This window comes from Protopterus annectens, chromosome 8.part0 (genome assembly GCF_019279795.1).
Source record: "Protopterus annectens isolate FY-2018-M chromosome 8.part0, PAN1.0, whole genome shotgun sequence".
NCBI classification, from domain to species: Eukaryota; Metazoa; Chordata; order Ceratodontiformes; family Protopteridae; genus Protopterus; species Protopterus annectens.
The window spans coordinates 1,198,160,267-1,198,181,759 of record NC_056741.1 but is presented as its reverse complement, the minus strand read 5'-3'; the positions used below and the strand labels follow the sequence as shown (position 1 = coordinate 1,198,181,759).

Sequence of the window (21,493 nt, the reverse complement as noted above, 5' to 3'; positions counted from 1 at the left end):
AAAGTAAATGAAAGTTCTTGAGGTGGGAAAAATGCTACATGTATAGCATGTTATGTTGGGGGTGTAGGGTGGAGGACCCAGCTAGCAGTTGTTAAATGGGAAAGGGTAGTGATTGGCTGTTTACAGCGTGATCACTCATATTTCCCAACTGTACAGATTGCCGCGAATTCCCAGAATTTGACTCAAGTTTTGGTACAGTTCATAAAATATCCTTTCTAGAAATCTGTTTATTTTATTTATTTATTTAGTTAGTTAGTTAGTTAGTTATTCATTTTCAGTTTGTTGACCGGGAAGGTCCATTGGGCCAAGATGAGCCCTTTTTTGGTGGTGGCCTGGGCAAAAAGGCTCCACAGTAAAAGTATTTACAAAAATTTCAACAAGATATAGTGTATACAATATATATCAGCAAGAAATATTACCAGGAGATAAACCAACAACAGCTCATAAAAATATAGGTACAAACCTCTACAGTAAGTAATATAAGAGTTAACACAGTAAGTTCAAAATATAAAGTCATTAGCAGTTAGGCCATAATGTTAAACAAAAGTGTCAAATTACACAAGCAGTTTAAAATTTTAAAGAGAGAAGGTGTGTTATATAATTAAAGGTTGGACTTAGAGAATAACGACAGGCAGTTCAGTTTGACAGACAGGTGAGTTTCCAACTTCATACCCTTCAGGACATTCAGGCTGATGCAAGACCGGTTCTATCAGCTCTTTGAAATAGTAGTTTGCTCTGAGAGTGTTGATGGAGAAGTACAGAGAAGGTCAGAAGGAGTTGCATTGTGTTTTTGTAAACTTAGAGAAAGCATATGACAGGGTGCTTAAAGAGGAGTTGTGGTATTGTGTGAGGAAGTCAGGAGTGTCAGAGAAGTATGTAAGAGTGGTACAGTATATGTACGAGGGTAGTGTGACAGCGGTGAGGTCTACGGTGGGAGTGACGGATAAGTTTAAGGTGTAGGTGGGGTTACATCAAGGATCAGCTCTGAGCCCTTTCTTATTTGCAATGGTGATGGACAGGTTGACAGACGAGATCAGACAGGATTCCCCGTGGACTATGATGTTTGCAGATGACATTGTGATCTGTAGTGAGAGTAGGGAACAGGCGGAGGAGACCCTGGAGAGATGGAGATATGCTTTAGAGAGAAGAGGAATGAAGGTCAGCAGGACTAAGACATAATATATGTGTATGAATGAGAGGGAGGATAGAAGAATGGTGAGGATGCAAGGAGTAGAGGTGGCAAAGGTGGATGAGTTTAAATACTTGGGATCAATAGTTCAGAGTAATGGTGAGTGTGGAAAAGAGGTGAAGAAGAGAGTACAAGCAGGATGGAGTGGGTGGAGAAGAGTGTCAGGAGTGATTTGTGACAGATGAGTACCAGTAGGAGTGAAAGGGAAGGTCTTCAAGAGGGTAGTGAGGCCAGCTATGTTATATGGGTTGGAGACAGTGGCACTGACAAAAAGGCAGGAGTTTGAGCTGGATGTGGCAGAATTAAAGATGTTAAGATTTGCACTGGGTGTGACGAGGGTAGACAGGATTAGGAATAAGTATATTAGAGGGTCAGCTCAGGTTGGAAGGTTTGGAGACAAAGCCAGAGAGGCACGATTACGTTGGTTTGGACATGTGTTGAGGAGGGATGCAGAGTATATTGGGAAAAAGATGCTAAGGATGAAGCTACCAGGTAACAGGAAAAGAGGAAGACCTAAGATAAGGTTTATGGATGTGGTGAGAGAGGACATGCAGGTGGTTGGTGTGACAGAGCAAGATGCAGAGGACAGGAAGAAATGGAAACAGATGATCCGCTGTGGCGACCCCTAATGGGAACAGCCAAAAGAAGAAGATGATGATGGTACAAGAAATGGGTATACAGGAAATCCATTCATGTAACTGTTTGGGACATCATGATTCTTATGCTTTTCAGTAACTAATGTGTGACTTGGTATGACAAGGAATTCTAATTGCTGCTTTCCAAGCTTTCAAAGAGAAATACTAGTAATAAAAATGCAAGAGTTGACATAGTTTGCTATATCTTACCATTCATTATACAATTATTCATAAATGTTAAAATAAAATTCAGGTTGACTAAGGATGTGTGCATCAGAAAGTAGTGCCAATAACTGCTCATGTCATCTAAGGACAATTCCTTTAGGCCTGTGTTTGTAGTGAATAAAATAAAACATTTTTTTCTCTAGTCATGCTAATGCAAAACCAGTTGCTCTATCAGTCATTAAGTTTGCTAACAGGTTGAGAGTTATGCACACACTGCCCATGTTTGCCTTATGTTTGGATTCATTTTTGTGGTTTGGTGGTTGGCGGGCAAATTACTCGCGAGTCATTAAGGCTTGAGATTTGAGGGTGGTGGCAGATGCTTGAGTTTCAGGCTTCCTACTCTTTCATGCTGGCGCAATGTATATATATATATATATATATATATATATATATATATATATATATATATATATATACAAAAATACACCCCTGGCCTTTGTTGAATGAGGGGATGGTCACCTTTGTTTGGATGTTTGCTTTGGGAGATGATAAGTCATCAGGCAACCTATGTACAAGATTCTGTAGGTATGAGAAGTTTACTAATTGGTTTCCCAACTGAGTAGCTGATGCATGGAACAGACTATCAAGCGACATTAAAGCAAGTACTAGTTTAGATATTTTTTAAGAAAAGCATGGAAACTTATTATGAGAACAAGGTTTTTGATATATTGGCAAATTAGGAGGGCTTTATTGCCTGTGCTTGAAAATGTTTATATGTATGTATGGCTCATGTGCTCTTTCCCACTACTTGTAGTGCAGACATTGCTACTGCCCAGAGGTGTCAGAATTGATGAAATTTAATTTATGATTTAAGGCATTAGGGCCTTTGCCCTGCTTTTAGTTTTAGTCTTGTCCAGATTTTGTCTCGAAGTGGTCAGAGGCCCCGGACCGGGCAGCTAGCAGACTGTAGATGGTGAGAGGTGATTCTATTGACATTGTGCTTTCTTTGTAGATGCAAGATAATGGGATTTGATCCCCACCTTCAATTTTGGGGTTGGAATGCGTTCACATTTTTCATCACTGTCTAAGCAGGCAAATGTTAACAGTGCACTTAAAGATGGTGGACAGCTTGTGCAAAATGGGGGGTCGAACAGTTTCTGGGGGTGGGGAGTAGAGTTTTAGTGTATACCTTTCATTGAATTTATTAGTGTGCTTGGATTTGTTCACCCACACGGTCATAGTCCAGGTGGGTTGTGCATCTTGCAATAATTTGTTTCCCCAGAGGTTTGCAGTATGTGTGTCTTAGGCACATAGTGTGGAGTATGGCTCCTTTAGCGAGTGAAGTGAGTACTTAAATGGATGCCATAGAAGGGGATTTGTTTTGTGTTTCTTCTGAAAATGAGGGGATGGTGAGGATGGTTGCAGCTCCACTCCTCTACTATGTTAACCCTCATCTGAAACCTTTTGCAAGTTGGTTAATTTTATACGGGTAATGTCTGTTAATGATTTCTCTCTTTAACATGGATGCTACTGCAGGCTTTGTAAACTGCTGTATGGGAAGAAGTATGGGATGGTTTACCTTTTCTTTACCTTTATTGTTTCACCATTCGTAGTCATGATGAGGAACACTGACACTTGTGGGGAAAGGGTAGACAAGGGAACACTTTCTCTGGCTCAAAAAAAGCTAGGATGCTCATAGAATGGTTATGAAAGGGCATTTCAAGTGGTATTTTATTCATAGAATAGGCTTTTGTGCACTGTAGATGATTAAGGTAGACCCTGGGCAGTGCACCTAGTGTCATTAAGAAGTTTTGTTTGTGCGGTGCAGACAATTACAGCTTTCTTTTCTTTTGATGATGAAACGCAGAGTGGCCATCAGTGATGAGGTTGCAGATGGAGAAGCACAGAGCGGGTATCTGTTGATGGTTGAACGGAAGTGGATTGGCAATGGAGCGGATTCTACTGAAGTGGATGCTCCTGCAGCCAGAGGAGTGCATGAGGAGGTCGCAGGTAATACTACATTATTAGGGCTCTTAAGGCATGTCAGAGTCAGTGTTTTAGGTGAGTAGCATGGGGATGAGTGAGGATGAGGTATGTGAGGGCAGAGTGAAGCAGGTTCGAGGATTGTTCATGATGACTTTGGGGGTTGTCCACAGGTGTGGTGGAGTCATAACAACTTGCGGTGTTGATACATGCTGTGGGCGTGGTAGATGAGTTTCTGTAGTCCTGTGGCAAGGCTATGCAAATATGTTGGCAGTATCATTGCTTGGCAGCCTGTGTGTGTGTGTGTGTGTGTGTGTGTGTGTGTGTGTGTGTGTGTGTGTGTGTGTGTGTGTGTGTGTGTGTGTTTTTTTTGTGGGATGATGTATGGAAGGAGGAGGTACATGATGGAAGGATGTTGGGAGGAGGGATATTAATAAGTGGAGTGGAGTTTCAGTTGTCTGGTGTTCAAGGTTAGTTGAGGTTGAGGAAAATGGTTAATTTTCCTTTGGAAAATAGGGCAGTGGTATGAACCCTTGGCTTTGTCAGGTGAGGTTTTGATAGGTAGGTATATGTTAGGGCACAGCACGATTTTGTTAAATTGTGTTTATGCTTGGAAACAAGGTAAGGCAGCTTGACTGGTGAGTCATATATTGTGAAAGGTCGGGGCAAGTTTGATAATGTACTGCTGGATTATGGCTGCTGACAAGTTTTGTTGTTCAGATTGGAGTTGGTAAATGGAGGCCCACTGGGTTACAAGATGGGAGGCTGTGCCTTTCTGGATGTGTTGACTTTATGCATGCATTGAATTTTATTAACAGGGTGGTGCATTGGTCAGGAAATGCCATGTTGACCATCGGATGTTTTTTCCTTGTAATAGAGAGTGCAGTGTTCGAATTATTAAACTGATCTGTGTGAAAAGAAAAGCCATTGTAGGTGATTTTATTTTTTTTGAGCAGAAAAAGGAGGCTGCAGTTAAGCAAGATGGCATGCAGCTGGGCTTACATTGTTTTTGATGGCTTTAGGTTTGGTGTTTTGGTTGTAAATTTGGCAGGTAATGTCCTAGGAATATATTTCAGAGCTGTTGTGGGTGGTTAGGATAAATGAAGACATGTTTGATTTGCAGAGGTCTTACAAGAGTATGGGTTTTATTTTGGCATTGGTAAGGGATCATTTGGTTTAATTTCATCAAATTAGGCAGCTGGTTGCTTTGAGTAGTTATATGATAAAGCTTTGGGATAGTGACGATAGGAATCCAGTTTGGTTCATAGAAGATGACGTACACCGAAAGATGTTTTGGCTTCAGATTGTTTTCTGTAAGTTTAGGTACATTGGAGGATTTTGCTGGAAGTCTGGCTATGAAGGAGGGAGAAACAGCCTAGTTATGATGGTGGGCAGAGAAGAGGGACAGGCTTGCCATCTTTTCTACCCCCTCTGATGTCGGATGTTCATTTCAATGAGTTGGGAAAAGAAAGTGAGCAGTTGGAGACTAATTGATAAAGAAAATAAGCAAGTGGAGATAAGGATACTGTTTATTTGGTTGGATGTATAATTAAATAAATGGTAAATGAAGTGAGTGGTGGAATGTTGCTCCATAAGTAAGTGTGTGGAGGTATGGACACTGCTTACTGGGTCAGGATGAGCAAGGTCACCCTGTCCTGATTAGGATTAAATGGATGTTTTATGCTGTGATTAAAATCAGTTATATTACTGGTAAATGAAGTGAGTGGCGGGACACTGCTTCATAATTAAGTGAGTAGAGGTATGGACGGTGCTTACTGGGTCAGGATGAGCAAGGTCACCCTGTCCTGATTAGGATTACATGGATGTTTTATGCTGTAATTAAAATTAGCTATGCTATGTTCCAGTTGTAATTAATAAATATTGGTTGACAAAGTTATGTTCATGGAAATCTAATAAAGGTCACCAAATGTCATTCAGTGTGATGTGATTATTGAACGGGGACCAGGACAAAAGAATTTTATAGCTATTAAATCAGAACTAATGTCAATATCTAAGTGCAATAATACCCTCCATGGTGGCTATTATGAAGCAACAGCCAAACATACAGGTATGAGGGAGGCCCTCTGCTTGCAATGTTGAGGCTCAGAGCACCACTGGCTCATTCTTTATTTTCCTATAATCCCCTCCATAGTAATATTACATCATGCTAGTTTCTCATATTATATACACATATGTAAAATACAGAATATAAGATGTTAAATTAATGTAACAGTTGTTTAATTGTCATACTATATTTTTTTCACCTAACCTGCATATTTGGCTATTGTTTGTACTTATTTTGTAAGTAGATGATTCTTTTTACTGACTAGAAAAGGACATCCAAGTTTCCTTCTGTAACCTCTGAGGACTTTCTTACTGGCTATAATGATCTATCTAGTTGTCTTGTATTTCACTGAGTGGTTCTTTCATCTTGTGCAGATTTTCCTGTACAAACCATCTGTGGTTAAATACGTTGTACTATGCTATTGTCTTGTTACATATTGTTGACTATAGCATGATTTGCAATTATTTTCCTTTATTCATGATTCTGCAACCAGGGAGTTAGTATATCTAAGTTATGGTAGTATAAAGTCAGAACATTTTTTTTTTTTGCATTTGCAGTTGTTGTAGTTTGATCCTTTTTCTGCAAGTAATGTGATTTTCAGTGAAGATAACTGATGTAGTTTGTCTACACCAACTTTACCGTTGATCTATAGTATTAGTAAGAATCCGATCTATAGGGTTGTTAAAATCCAATTTGAAGGTGTGTGTGTGTGTGTGTGTGTGTGTGTGTGTGTGTGTGTGTGTGTGTATGTGTGTGTGTGTGTGTGTGTGTGTGTGTTTATGTGTAAGTACTATAAATATTGTTCTGTATACTAGCATAATTAAACATTTTCTTAAAATTACATAGTTATTTTGACATAATGCTGGATAGGTTGTGTCACACAAATGGGGATTTTCACAGTTCTGATGCTCATAACTCCCTGTATTTTCTCGATATTGAATAATATGACAATTCAAAATGTTACAGGTGACTTAGCAACATATTCTGAGTTCATGTAATTTAGTCGAAAATAACTCCTACACAGTGACAGTTCTTTGTTCTCAGTCCCAACAATTATAATGAAACACAAGGTTTTGATGAGGTAATGCCAGATTTTCTGATGCTCATCTTGGTGTTTAAAATCATCAACATTTAGAAGCACTTCATATTTATATAAACCTCAGTACATTATAACTTTCACTCATTTAAGTTAATTTATTCAGAAAATGTTGTTGCTCTTTCATTATTTTGTGCACCATTTTAAGGTGGTATGAGTTCACAAACTCTAGTAAATGATTTGGGTCTTAAACTTCCATTTTGTGTTTATTTCCTCATTCTGATTATTGTTATAATAATTATTATTATTATTATTATTATTATTATTATTGTTATTATTACTGTTATTGTTATTATTTTTATTATATCTTTTTACATGTTATCGATGTCTAATCATTTTAATGTATTTATTTTATAAGTGCAAATTATTCTGATTGGTAGTTTCCTTCTTTTTTCATTCCCTAAGTGGATAACTTAATTCTAGCTAAATTAAAAGTACTGGAAGAAATGAACTGAAGCAGATTAACTGAAGTTCTTAGCACTTTTCATTACATTTGATCTAGTTCTTGACATGACCGGATGTTTACTTGTATTCGTTAATGTTATTTACTTTAGTCATTTTATAATGCATCCCTCACTCATCTTTCTTTTTTATTTTACTTTTTCTTACTTTTTTTTACTTTAGTAAACTGAACACTCTGCCATCTTAATACACCACTGGTGTTATTTATATAGATGTTATTGCCATCTGTTATGTAATAACCTTTTTAGGTTTATATTTTTTTAATGTATATATGGTAAATATATGCTCAGAATAGTGATGTATGTGCATTTACTTGAATATATGTCAATTGTTTAGTGAACTTTATTATTGTATTAATATAGTACACATGTCAATTGACCACTGTCTAGTTCACATTATGGATATATTGGTTACCAATATTCATTGTACATATTAATTGCCTGATAGTCTAAATTTAAATAAAGGAATTAACAAAGTAAATATATTAGATGATCATCATAAATAAAATTGTATACAAGTATTACTTACTGGCAAAATGCTCCCTTCCCTTTTACTTGGCAGATACTTCCTCTTTAAGTAAAATGCACGGATGGTTTTATTTCCATGAATTGTTTTGTAGCGTACTATATCAGAACATACAGAAATAGATTATAACCTTGATTCTCTAGCAGGCTAATGTTAATAAGTCACGTTCATTGATCTACTTCTGTGTAAACAAGTAACACTTCTGACATCCCAGCTGTTACAGATCTGCGGCATGTAAGATATCACACAAGAACCGTCCTGTATAAGAGGCACATATTTATGTCGGAGTTCATGAGCAGACAGAAAACAACCATGCTGTCTTTTGTGATTCTAGCCCTGCTGGGTGCAGCAGCTAAGCCATGCTGTCTAATGTCTGAAGTTTCTTCTTCTAATGGTTTGATACATTTTAAGAAACTAATACTTAGAGAAGTTATTGATGGGTTCAAAACAGCCTAGAAAAGGTGGAAAATAAGGGTGCAAAGATGTAAAGTACCAACTTATTGAGACTGATTCTGCTTTTACTAAACTAACAGCTAATCTATTCACCACTTGGTAATTAACTTGTGTAACAATTTTAGTGGGTTAAGTTATCTGACAACTTCATGGTCAAGTGTTTAAATTTGACCTCAAGTTGCTGTCTGTGTTAAGTTTCTATGTTCTTGCCATATCAGGTACACACATCCTAACTTGTGGAGCTGGAGTCACTTTTGAACAAGAGTAGAGTGTGACAGTTCAATGAATATGTATACCTGACAAATAGATGAATAGGATGAATTAAATAATTTGACTCATTATATTTTATTATATTCTTTCCTGTCATCATTCCAGGTAACACTTTTGGGCTGATGTTCTTTTAATAGGATTGCAACTCTGATGCATCTATTTATTAGTTTGTTTTCCTGAGAGGAAATGCCCATCTGGGCAAGCCCTATATAGTGGATACATGGAGAAAAAAATCTCCAGCACTTGTTAAACAACAAAAGTTGCAGTTTCATTAATAATTTTGTAAACATATAATTTTGCATCAGGTACGTGTAGATGTACTAGCTGAAAAATGTCAAAACAGACACATTTCAGAGATATTGTCATGCATCAGGTATATAAATATATAGGATGGAGAATTTTCTAAATACTATATTTCAATAATGCAAAATACAAATGAATAAGTGCAGGCAATAAATTAAGAAAATATAAATAATATATACAATATTTACTTTATGAGCAGTTAGACAAGCCGTCATAAGGCTGGAGTTATAGTGGATGCCTTCAGAGTGGCAAATACCTAGTAAGAATAGGATTTTTTTAGAAGATCTGCATAGAAATGAAGTATCGGGGTCAACTACACTTCATTGAATTAACACAACACGGAAATGCAAAACATCAAGACAAGAACATTGAAAGTTTTCAAGAACAAAACTGTACAATATCAAAACTTACAAAATCGAACTGTGAAAGGAGACGGCGATACAGTGAGGATCAGGTAATTCACCCTTTTCCTCAATATAGGACGATCTCAGAACTAGTATATATAATTTGCAGGAGTTGTGGAGGGTGTAAAAATGTAAAAATAAAAATGCACATTTTTGCATATATATCAAAACTCATATTCATGTGTGTATGTATGTATGTATATATATATATATATATATATATATATATATATATATATATATACATGCTCCATGACTGTGTTAATTCTTTAATTAAATAGTCTCCCTGTATCTACCCCTTTGCATCTACTTGTTGGGTGTCTGATACATAACATTCTTGATATTGTTATGCTGCTATATAGCACATAATGGCGCAGGAAGACTGTCTAGTTAAAGAACTAAAAAACTAATGCAGTCGAGGAGCGTATATATATATATATATATATATATATATATATAGAGAGAGAGAGAGAGAGAGAGATGTAGATATATAGATATAGATATACACACACATACACACACACACACACACATGTATATATATATATATATATATATATATATATATATATATATATATATAAACACAAAAATCTTCCTTTTTATGTTTTTGCAGGAGGGCATCCATACCCCCACCAAATTATTTATAACAACTCCGAGATCGCACTACAGAAATTTCCTGATCTTCACTGTTTCAGCATTGTGCAATTTAGTTCTTGTAAACTTTTGATGTTCTCCTCTTGATGATTTGCATTTCAGTGTTGTGTTAATTCAATACATTGAAGTAGACCTGAGGTCTTAGATACATTAGAGATATGTGGATTACATCCTGAGAGGCTAAGGACTGAAGACAGGACAATCAAGCCTTAACTTGCTAGGACATTTACTAGCGTCTTCTCCTCAATCCTAAAACAGCTAAAGTGGGTATCAGAAAAGTAATTAAATAATGAAACTGTAGTGACATTTAGTACATGTCAGAGAAAAGAAATAATATTAAATAATTATGACATAGGAGGGAAGAGTGGGATTAAAATGGAATTATAAGATTCAAAGTAAATTAGCAGGAGATGATTGTACAAAAGTAATTAAATAATGAAACTGTAGTGACATTTAGTACATGTCAGAGAAAAGAAAGAATATTAAATAATTATGACATAGGAGGGAAGAGTGGGATTAAAATGGAATTATAAGATTCAAAGTAAATTAGCAGGAGATGATTGTACAAAACGTAAAGAGGAAAAACAATCAGAAGTAAATTAATAAATAAGACTTATTAATCAAGGACACATTTTATATTTAATAAAAAATAATTTTCATAAGGTAAAGTCCAGGAAATTTAACTTTGATTTTTAAAAGTATCTTCTGGTGATCATCATGATTCCATTATAATTTTTAGTAAGTATGTTAATGTGCAAAATTAAATCTAATTCTCAATATAGGAAAACTGATTCTCTTAAAGTAGTAAACATAAAAAGTACAAAGTACGGTGCAACCAAAAATTCCAATTTTCATGAAAACTTTTATATTTTTCCAGTAATCAGGCAGTCCTCATTATTTGAATTCTCACAGTTTTTGGGGGGAGTGGAAAATATGTTGACAAAATTATGATGAGATGAAAAGAATAATAAAAGTAAGGCAAATAATTTTAGAAGAGGTTATTTAGAGACAGAAAGATGCTTAGAATATCAGATGGGTAGAGTCTAGGTAAGGAGATATAATGTTAGTAGAGGAATGAAGTGAAACCAATGAACAATTATACTGAAAGATGAATTAGAGTTTTGGCTTAAGAAATGGTCAAAATTTATTAAAGACTTTGTCTTCTCATTCTTAAAATGAAAGTTGAGAGAAAGATGATATCAGAGGAGTGCAAAATATTAAGAGGTGGGTAAGTCAACGTAGTTGTAATGGGAAAGAGTAATTACAATAGACAAGTGTTAAGGCTTAAGTGGATATTAAGGAGTACTTGGCAAGTAAGGTTAGATAGTTTATAAAGATAGGCTGCATGGTATCTGATACAAGGGAGAAAGAAATTGAAGGGGATAGGTAAAAAGGGATTAGAGATAAAAGTATAAAAAGAGAAGAAGAATGTATATGAAGAGAAGCAATAATTAATGTAGATATAAAACGTGAAAACTATGTTTATTTATCATGCTGGGCTGCTGAAGCATTCTTTTGTTTGTGTGCCTTGCCTCATAGGTAATGCTTCATATGAGGAAATCAAGTATGCATTTATGTACACTGTTTGACTAATTATTCTAATACATGCATTCATTATTCCTGCTGTAATATTCTGATTGTGTTAGAATAATGTTATACCAAACAAAATAAAAAAGAAATGCTAAGAAATCTTTAAAATAACATTTTTAGAGAAGTAATGTTATTTGAATGTTGTTTCTAGCTGCCCTCCCACTAGAAGATGATAAAATTGTTGGTGGCTATGAATGTCAAAAGAACTCTGTGGCCTACATAGCATCACTGAACATTGGCTACCATTTCTGTGGTGGGTCTCTCATCAACAGCCAGTGGGTTGTGTCTGCTGCTCACTGTTACCAGTCGTAAGTATTGTTTTTATCCTTATCTAAACAGTGCCCTGTTTCATTAGAAGTTCATAAAAACTGTTAGGACTTTTATGCTAATTACAGTCATTAACTTACAGATCATTTGAAGAATTTACCTTTTATGGTACATATACTTCCTATGGATTTATTCATTTTCATGTGATTCATTGACTGATGGTAACTGACAATGTCATTAAGCAAACAGATAGAAATATTGAAAGATGACAATGCTAAACATACCACCTTATACATCATTAGATAATCAAAGAAAATTATACAATCCCTGAAATTTAACAAGTTACACAAATCCCTACCATAGGCTTTTCAGCGTTATTGCAATACTGAACATCAATATAAATTCTACATACATGCTGGCTTTTCAACTGTTTTATCTTATTTCATAGTTTTCATTTTTAAGCATAATACTTATATTAATGTCTTATAAATTTTGGTGCAACTATACTCTGATTCTAGTTTTAGCTTGACGATATTTTCCTTAGTGTTTATTCTAAATCTAATGAAATCAAAATATTTAGCATATATTAAAATACTCACCAACACCAACACCATACAATTGAAGTTCTCATTTAAGAAATAGTGAGAAAGAATAGAAATACTCACATTTATATGGCATGTATAAACGGCAAGGAAAATATTCATAGTGACTGTTATAAAAACTAATTCAGTATGATGCATCACATTGATGCTCCTTAAAGATTTGACAGGTTCACTCAATCTGTGACCATAATACTTGAATGACAGCATACCTTTTATACCAGAAAAATTGGTTATTAGATTATAGTACTAGACACATCGAAGTTTCTGCTTCTGTATTCACTTGAAACAAAATAAAATAATGTGTGACCATTCAGCCTAAACTGTAAACCCAAACCAACAAAAATAAAGCTCATGTAGTGCCATACTGTCTGAGGAAAGTCAGTCCAAGTAGATGTAATAAAACCACTCCAGAGAGTTCCATTTAGTAATTAGGATCAGTCCATAACAGAAATCACTAAAACACTAGGCTGAACATTAAATCTGAAAGAATGGACTTTATTGAACAAACATAAAATAAGATTATAAAAAATGGTTGAGTACTTTCAGCCAAACTTCCTAAGCTCTGCTTAACATGTTTAGGGTGACAGCTTTGCTAATCTAAATAACCATTCGAGAAAGTGGGTTTTCCATATATTTTTTAACCAAAGGTAGCCAGTAGGAGGTCCTTGCGATATCAGAGGGGGCTGTTGGGAGACTAAACTAAAAATGAGAGAGTTATTTTGGCAGCTCAGATTAGATGCTGCAAATGACAAACGTCTAATTGAGTACATTTCAATTGCACCAGTGTTAAAATGCAAAGCTGCTCAGTTGTACATTTTGTGATTTTTTTAACTTATTTAAATACATATTTATCATTATTTTTTTCATTTTTATCAGCTGTGCTTAACTTAGTGCTTTACACATTGTATTTTACAAGTTTTTTTACAACATTTTTAAAAGGTATTTTTTAATCAATATTACATTATATGAATGCATTGGAAGTATTCTGTATATTGTACTTCATTTCAAAAGTTTTAAGTTGATTCCATTAATTAATCAGTTATGGCAGTGGCTGGTTATGAGATTGATAAATGATTCAGAAGTTATTTAAAGGCGTATGTCTCTTATTTTAATGGTTCTGATGAAGTCTAACAAGTTTAGGATGAAAGCACTCAACCGTTTTTTATAATCATATTTTATGTTTATTCAATAAAGTCAGTTCCTTTGGTTTTAACATGCAGCCTGGTGGTTTAGTGATTTTTTGTGATGAATTGGTTTCTAAGTAACTAAAATGGAACTTTATGGAGTGGTTTTATTACATCTACTTGGACTGACCTTCCTCAGGCAGTATGGTTCTACGTGAGTCTTTTTTTCTTTGGTCTATATTCACTTGTGCAACTGCAATTGATGGAAAAGTAAAACAGCAAGTTCTTATAATTGCTGTTCCAGTAACTTTTGCTAGTTGAGTTTTGCATTTATTTATTTACTTTTTATTTTGTTTGCTTTTTCTTATTTTCTGCTCCTGAACAGCAAAGCCATATTTAGCAAGTGTAAGCAAGATGGTAGCTATTTGCTTTTTTCAGTCAGTGCTTCATGGCATCTTAGGATGAGGCTATGAAGCTGCAAACATAGTTTGTACCAGGTAATACGTGTATATTACTGACCTGTGACAGTACATTCATTTCCTAATAGGGTTTAATTATATATTCTGCTCATTATCTAAGCATAGTTAAAATATACCAGGCACTCTCCGGTGTAGCTACCTGATTACCACATGTGATCTAGCAGCAGAGTGCAAGACTATACTCCTGAAACAGCTGGTCATCCAAATATTTTTGGAATGTGTTAGGGTGTTATCAGCATATTTGACCAGTGTGCCTATGTGGCTCCTCTCCAGAGATAGGATCAGAGGTAGTTACTGGGGTGCAGTCCAGGAGACCATTGAGAATCCTACTTAGGTGACTTCCTCAGAGATAAAGGAAGGGTGAGAGTTAAAAACTCTTTGCCACATGAAGTACATTGTTAATGACTCAAAGCCTTATTCCTGTGTGCTAACTGCCAGACATACTGACCCTTGCCTTGGGGATGAGCTATAATAATGAGTTATTCCACATTCTCACAACCACACAGCTAACTGTGCATTGGTATCTGAATAAGGAAATGAGTGTTTCTTGCCTGCCCTTCTTTTCAGAGGTACTTTTTTTATTTTTATTCATAGACTAATACAAGGCATTGATGCACACCCCGGAATTTTTCAAGATGTTATTCAATATGTTAATGGCTGATTCATTTCCATTTACTGCAATATATTTTACTTTTAATTATGCAGATGTCTTAGACTGTGTTTCTTTTGACAAGAATGTCATGGTCATTGAGGCCAAGTATTTAGGAATGTCTGCAGTTTGAACATGATTCCCTGTATTACATACTGCTAGCTATACTGTCTGTTGCTTTATACGGACTTACTAAAGAAAATGTCTGTGTTTCATTCCTTTCAGGCGTATTCAGGTCTGACTGGGTGAACATAACATTGATGTTTCAGAAGGAACTGAGCAGTTCATAAACTCAGAGAGAGTTATCAGACACCCCAACTACAACTCCTGGACCATTGACAATGACATCATGCTGATCAAACTTTCAACCCCTGCAAACCTCAATGCTTATGTACAGGCTGTTGCCCTCCCAAGTGGATGTGCTGCTGATGGGACATACTGTCTCATTTCTGGATGGGGGAACTTGTCAAGCAGTGGAAGTAAGTGGACAACTTAGTCTGGCATGTTATTTATTTTTATAATGGAAGCGTTTGAACCCAGGAGCTTAATGATAACAAGTACATATAACAGGAAACAATTTTTGAGCAAGTCATACTTTCATAATAATCGTAAAACAATGTTAAGTCAAGCAAAGATTTATGTCAGCAAAACAATGAGCTGGGAAACATTGAGTCTGTGTGGATTTTGCAAGTAAAATGACATAATGCCATATTCCCTAGTATTACCCAACAGTTCAAGGTATATAAAATTCCTCTAAGCTTGTAAGATGACAATTTAAATTTAATGCCAAGTATAAACTGAATAATACATGTAATGTGTGGTAACCAGAAAGCATGGTTTTGTTTGTCCATATGTATAAGACCAGAGAGGTATGTAAATGGATATACAGTCACTTTGCCTACAGGATTTACATTAACAAGCTGCGTCAAAGCATTAGCACCAATGGCAGTCACTGCCTGTGGAGTGTCGAACCACTTTCCAACAGTGATTCTCAGATAATATATGTTGATGGGCCAGGCAAAGGAAGATTAATTCTGTGAGTCACCAACCATCTGTCAGGACAAACATGTTTCCAGGGCTCCTAGATATGGGTACTTATTCTTCAGGGTTAATGGAAGATAAAACAATTATGACAAACACAAGGAAGGAAAATACCTTCAGTTGACTGAGTGCCAAATGAGATGCCATGAACAGCTACTTAGCTGCCTGGAAAACCTTTTACTGCAGTCATAATTTTTGCAGGAATTTGAGATGTTTTGCACATCTTTTAGCTGTACAAACTACTACACTCGGTCAGTTGAGGTTAAATAGGGAGTTTTTGTAGCAATGGTACCTCGCTATATGACAGTTATTAACACTAGCTATTTAGACACTGATGATTTATACTTTGATTTGTTGTTATAGCCATAGCTCTATATGCCTAGTGAATCACGTATTTTACCTATTTCAAGTGCAGTTCACCACTGTGTGTAAAGCCCTTATTACTTCTGTTTTATTTCTTCACAGTACTCAGTATTTAAGTGCTTTAATGTACAATTGTTACATTTTAAGTACTTTAATAAATGTGACATGCTGAATGTTAATGTTTTATTTAGATCCATGCATGTGGTTGCTTGGCATTTAGCTGAATCAAAAGTCAGTGAAAAATTTATTGAAAGCTTTTTTCACTGAAAATGCATATAGTCAAATCAGAATTCATAACAAATTAGGCGGTAACTAGAGAAATGCAGAAATGTATATAGTTGCTAGAAAGGCTACTTATGTTACCTATAGAAAATCACTGTTGGTATACTTTCTAATTGTGTGCCATCCGTGACTCACTGTGTATGGTCTTTTATCTGCAGCTGTGCAACTGTGAAATTAAAATATTTAAGGCAGCATTGCCCCTTATCAGGTAGAGGGTTGGAGGCAGATGCTCTCCTGCACAAAAAAAACAAAAAACAGAAAAAAAAAGGGAAGAAACCCTTCTGCATCAAAAAATGGAGTCATATCCTGCACTGAGGTAATGAACTGCATCTAAATGGAAATCTTAGGTACATGCTGTACCTGAGGATTGCAGTTTGATTACCTGAAAAATCTACTAATAAATGTAGGTAAAACCCTGAATATGAACATATTTATAAGAGGTCATATAGGAGACGCCAGGCAATATATGCCTGAAATTCTGTTAGCAGAATTCTTGTGGAAAATACAAAAGTTGGACATAAAAAGATTTTTATTAAGAAATAAAAAACTGCTCTCAAAAATTCATGGAAGAACTAAACTAGCAGGATATAAGAAAGAGATACAACCTAGAGATAAGGCTAGATTAAGACTTTATAGGAAATGCCAGTTACAATAAAAATAAAGAAGTGAAGATGCTTTAAAAATGTTCAAACTAAGCATAATAAAAGTCATAGAAACAATGTAAACCCCAACAACACCATTTCCTGTCTGATGAAAGTGTCATACATTGTTCAGTTTCCTGAGGTTATTACAGTATTTCAAAGTGCGATAGCCATCCTATGCTCAAAATCGATGTGTTGATCAAGGACCCCGGAAAGACCAGATATTTAACAATACTAGACTTGCTGAAGAGCTACTTAGAAATGTCATTAATCTCTTCTGCCTTAGAAAATCAGCCTTTGTAAATGTTAAACCACTGGTTTGTGTTTACTCTCACCAAAATTTACAATCATGATCTGACACAGATTACTATAGCAATAACCCACGCCTGGGTGTGGGTAATGCTAAATTTACCCACGGTTGGCATGGTTTGGTCCCGAGGGCAAAGCCCGAGGGACCAAACAAAGCCAACCGTGGGTAAATTTAGCATTACCCACACCCAGAAGTGGGTTATTGCTATTATACCATGACATTATTTAAGAAAAGAAACTATTACTTTTCTTAAATAATGGCATAGTATAATGCCTGTTTGCTGCCCTTCCGCAGATGTCTGGCATCCGCAGCAGTTCTGATGTACTGCGCGCCTGCGCAGTACATCAGAGCTGTGGCAAAAGCAACGGAGAAAGCAAGATCTCCGTTGCTTTTAGTGTTTCGCTATGTTAAATGAGTTTAACATAGCGAGACAGTTTTAAAATAAGCAACGGAGATGCCCGTTGCTTATTTTAAAACTGTCTCGCTATGTTAAACTCATTTAACATAGCGAACATAAATAAAGCAACGGAGATCTTGCTTTCTCCGTGTTTTTAAACACTGTTCACTATGTTAAATGGGTTTAACATAGCGAGACAGCTTTAAAATAAGCAACGGAGATCTCCGTTGCTTATTTTAAAGCTGTCTCGCTATGTTAAACCCATTTAACATAGCGAGACAGTGTTTTAAAAAATCTAGTTATACTAATGGAAAAAAGTCCGGGCGACCGGACCTTTTTCCATTAGTATAACTCGATTTACAACGGGCATGCTGGCCAATCAGCATGCACGTTTTGGGGGGGTCATGGTATAATAAAAATTAAGTTGTGCATATGTCTTTATACCAGAAGGTGCCAACTAAATATATTCTGTAGCTCCATGATTGTGTAGACTTTTATCTGAAATTTATAGAAATTTTCAAATGCTTTGAAAAGTATGATTTGGTATGGTTAGGTCTCAGTAGCAGACATACATAGTCACTTGACTTCAAGATTTTCTATTCACTTCACAACAAACATATACAATTGAAAGTTTTCCCTGCTTGACAAATCTAGTAAATATCTGAATTATATAATTCTTGCATTCTTATTAACTAAAATAATACTTCTCACAGAAAATTTTCATTTTCTGTCATTCTAAATGTTATAGAGAGAAAAGTGCTTGCTCAGATTGATATGCAAGTATTTGAGATTATCATATCTTTTTTGCCATTTTGTCAGTGTTCTTATAAGGCTGACTATCCACATTTCTTGTCCTGATTTTTCTTTTCATAGTATGTCATTAAACAAACCAGCTTCATAACAGAGAAGGATGAAACGTTGACTGTAACCCAGATAACATGAGCTGGACTAGCAGCTCAGGGACATTAGGAACAAGTAAATGAGGGTGGGTGGAGTTAATGGCTGATGACAGCTCCTCCCATCCTGAAATGGGAAAGGAGCTCCAAGACTATTGTACTACCAAAAGATCAGGGTATGCAGTACATAAATGCATCAGGGGTATACAATTTGCCCTGCAAGATCACACTCATGCACAATAACCCACTAGGCACTCGGGTGAAAGTACAAGTAGATCCCACTATGGAGTTTGTGCACATAACAGCTAACTTGGGAAGAGTTAATGTCCTAATGCAAAAAAAAAAACAATGACCAGCTGTTGGTAATGGTACCTCTCAGTGCTCAATGTTGCCACCAAAAAGAAAGAACAGCTCAGCAGGAGAAACAAGAAACATACTAGATGTTCACATCAGTACAAACAACAAAAATGAATAAACAGGGTGGCTGAAAGCAAAACAGAGGTACAGATGTTTAGGTTTGTCCAAAAAATGTTAAATAATGGCTTTGCAAATTGTCAAAGGACAACATTTGCAAAGCACTGTGAGTAAAATGTAGGAAATTCTTTCAAAATACATTAGCAGAGAAGTCTATTACCATAAATAATAAGTTGACAGCTTGACATTAGATCTGAAAAAAATTAAACTTCAGGATATTTGCTTTTTCGTCACATATATTGATCTAGATGAAATCAAAATTGTTTTTTCATGGTTTGTAATATAACACTTAGTAGCAACTTTCATGATTAAGCTTCAGAAATATCTTAACTTAAATATGGTAACAGTATCCCAATGAAAATGACAACAAGATATTTTACTTGCAACAGCTCCATTATGTTTGTGACTAATTCTTTAAGATATGTTGATATCCTCCTAATCATATCTAAGTATCTACCAGTATATATAACTGGATCTGTATGTTTTAGGTAACTATCCTTCCAGACTCCAGTGCCTTGATGCTCCAGTCTTGAGTGATGCCAGCTGCAGAAGTGCATATCCTGGTCAAATCACTGCTAACATGATCTGTCTTGGCTTCCTTGAAGGCGGAAAGGATTCCTGTCAAGTGAGTATTTTCGATGGATTTCCTTTGATTCATTCCTACAATCATATTTGGAAAGTTTGATCTTAGGGCAAAATGGATTCATGCTGAAAAGTGAAACTGATGGGTAGAGAGACATGGTAGATCAATATACAAATACAGTGGACACAGCAGACAGACAGACAGAGATACACAGATGAATGTGCATTCACATTGCACATCATGCAACATCAAAGGCTCGCAAATGTACAGTCAATCAAACTTCTTACTGTAAATTATGATTTCATAATTCTTTTATTAACAAATAGGTTTCTTCCAGGTGCTCTGGTTTCCTCCCACATTCCAAACATATGCAGTAGGTGGACTGGACATTCTAAATTGACCATAGGTGAGAGTGTGTATGCGAGTGAGTGTACGAATGAACTGCCGTGGCAGGGCTAGCCACCCAGTGGTGTAAAACCTTGGCTCGAGATGATTGTCACTGCTGAAGTGACACCCTGACTCCATGTGCAAAAATGGGAAAAGGGGTTCAGGATGGATGGATGGATCTTCAGCAGAAAAAAATCATACTGTTAGTCAGTTATCGCTGAAACTATAATTGGTCCATACAAACCATTTACAACATATATGCAACAGTCATTTGAACTTCATGGGCTAAAATACAGTATTACTGAAGCTTATGGCTAAAAAAGACTCATCCTGCTTTTTCATCAAGGACAAGCCCCTCACATTCCCCTGTCCACTCATTTCTCATTAAAATTATTCGTATCTCTTTCTCTCCATTATACACAAACAAACAAAAAAAGTTGTATGAAAGCTTATTTCTGACACAGTTACCAAAACATTTAATGAATCATGTTCGACTCCCACAATCTCCACCTAAATTACTCCTTTACCACCTATTTTATCATTAAATACAAGATTTTCTAACAAAATGTCTAATAATTAAGATGAAAAATAAACTATGTTCACTATGTTTGTTCCTGTTTACTTTTCAGGGTGATTCTGGTGGCCCAGTTGTTTGCAATGGAGAGTTACAGGGTATTGTTTCCTGGGGATACGGATGTGCTCAGAAGAACAAGCCAGGTGTTTACACCAAAGTCTGCAACTACATTGCTTGGATTCAGAGCACCATTAGTTAAAACTTAAATAATGTCAGCAAACAAAGCTTAACATGAAGGAATAAATATGCGTTAACTAAATACATGAAAATGCATGACAAAAATAAGTAAATAAAATGTTGAATTAATTGAACAAAACATTGCAAGCTGTGTTCTTTTTTATGTTGCTACACTACACTCTACAAATTGTTTTTGAAGCACTCTTTAACATTTTTAATAAGTAATTTCTACATTTTAACAAAATTTCAATAGCTTTGCATGCTAGTGGCTCAGTTATTTATTATTTGTCTCACAGTACCATGATTCAGGAGTTAATGCTAACCTGTAGTCACTGCCTTTGGTGAATCTGCATGTTTTCTGGTTAATCCATCATTTATTGTACCGTGAAGGGGAATTCAATGAAGAATTTCATTGTCAGGTCCAATATTCATCCATGGATGATGCGGTAT

At 35.7% G+C, this 21,493-nt stretch overlaps 1 protein-coding gene across 1 annotated transcript; it reads left to right on the top strand.

The window, feature by feature from the left end:
- Window positions 1-8,432: 8,432 nt before the first annotated feature.
- Window positions 8,433-21,065, top strand: LOC122808079 (trypsin-like). Its single transcript, XM_044079054.1, is given in 5 exon segments — window positions 8,433-8,463; window positions 11,949-12,105; window positions 15,144-15,397; window positions 19,811-19,947; window positions 20,922-21,065. Coding segments are annotated over 5 exon segments (723 nt in total).
- The last annotated feature ends 428 nt before the right edge of the window (window positions 21,066-21,493 follow it).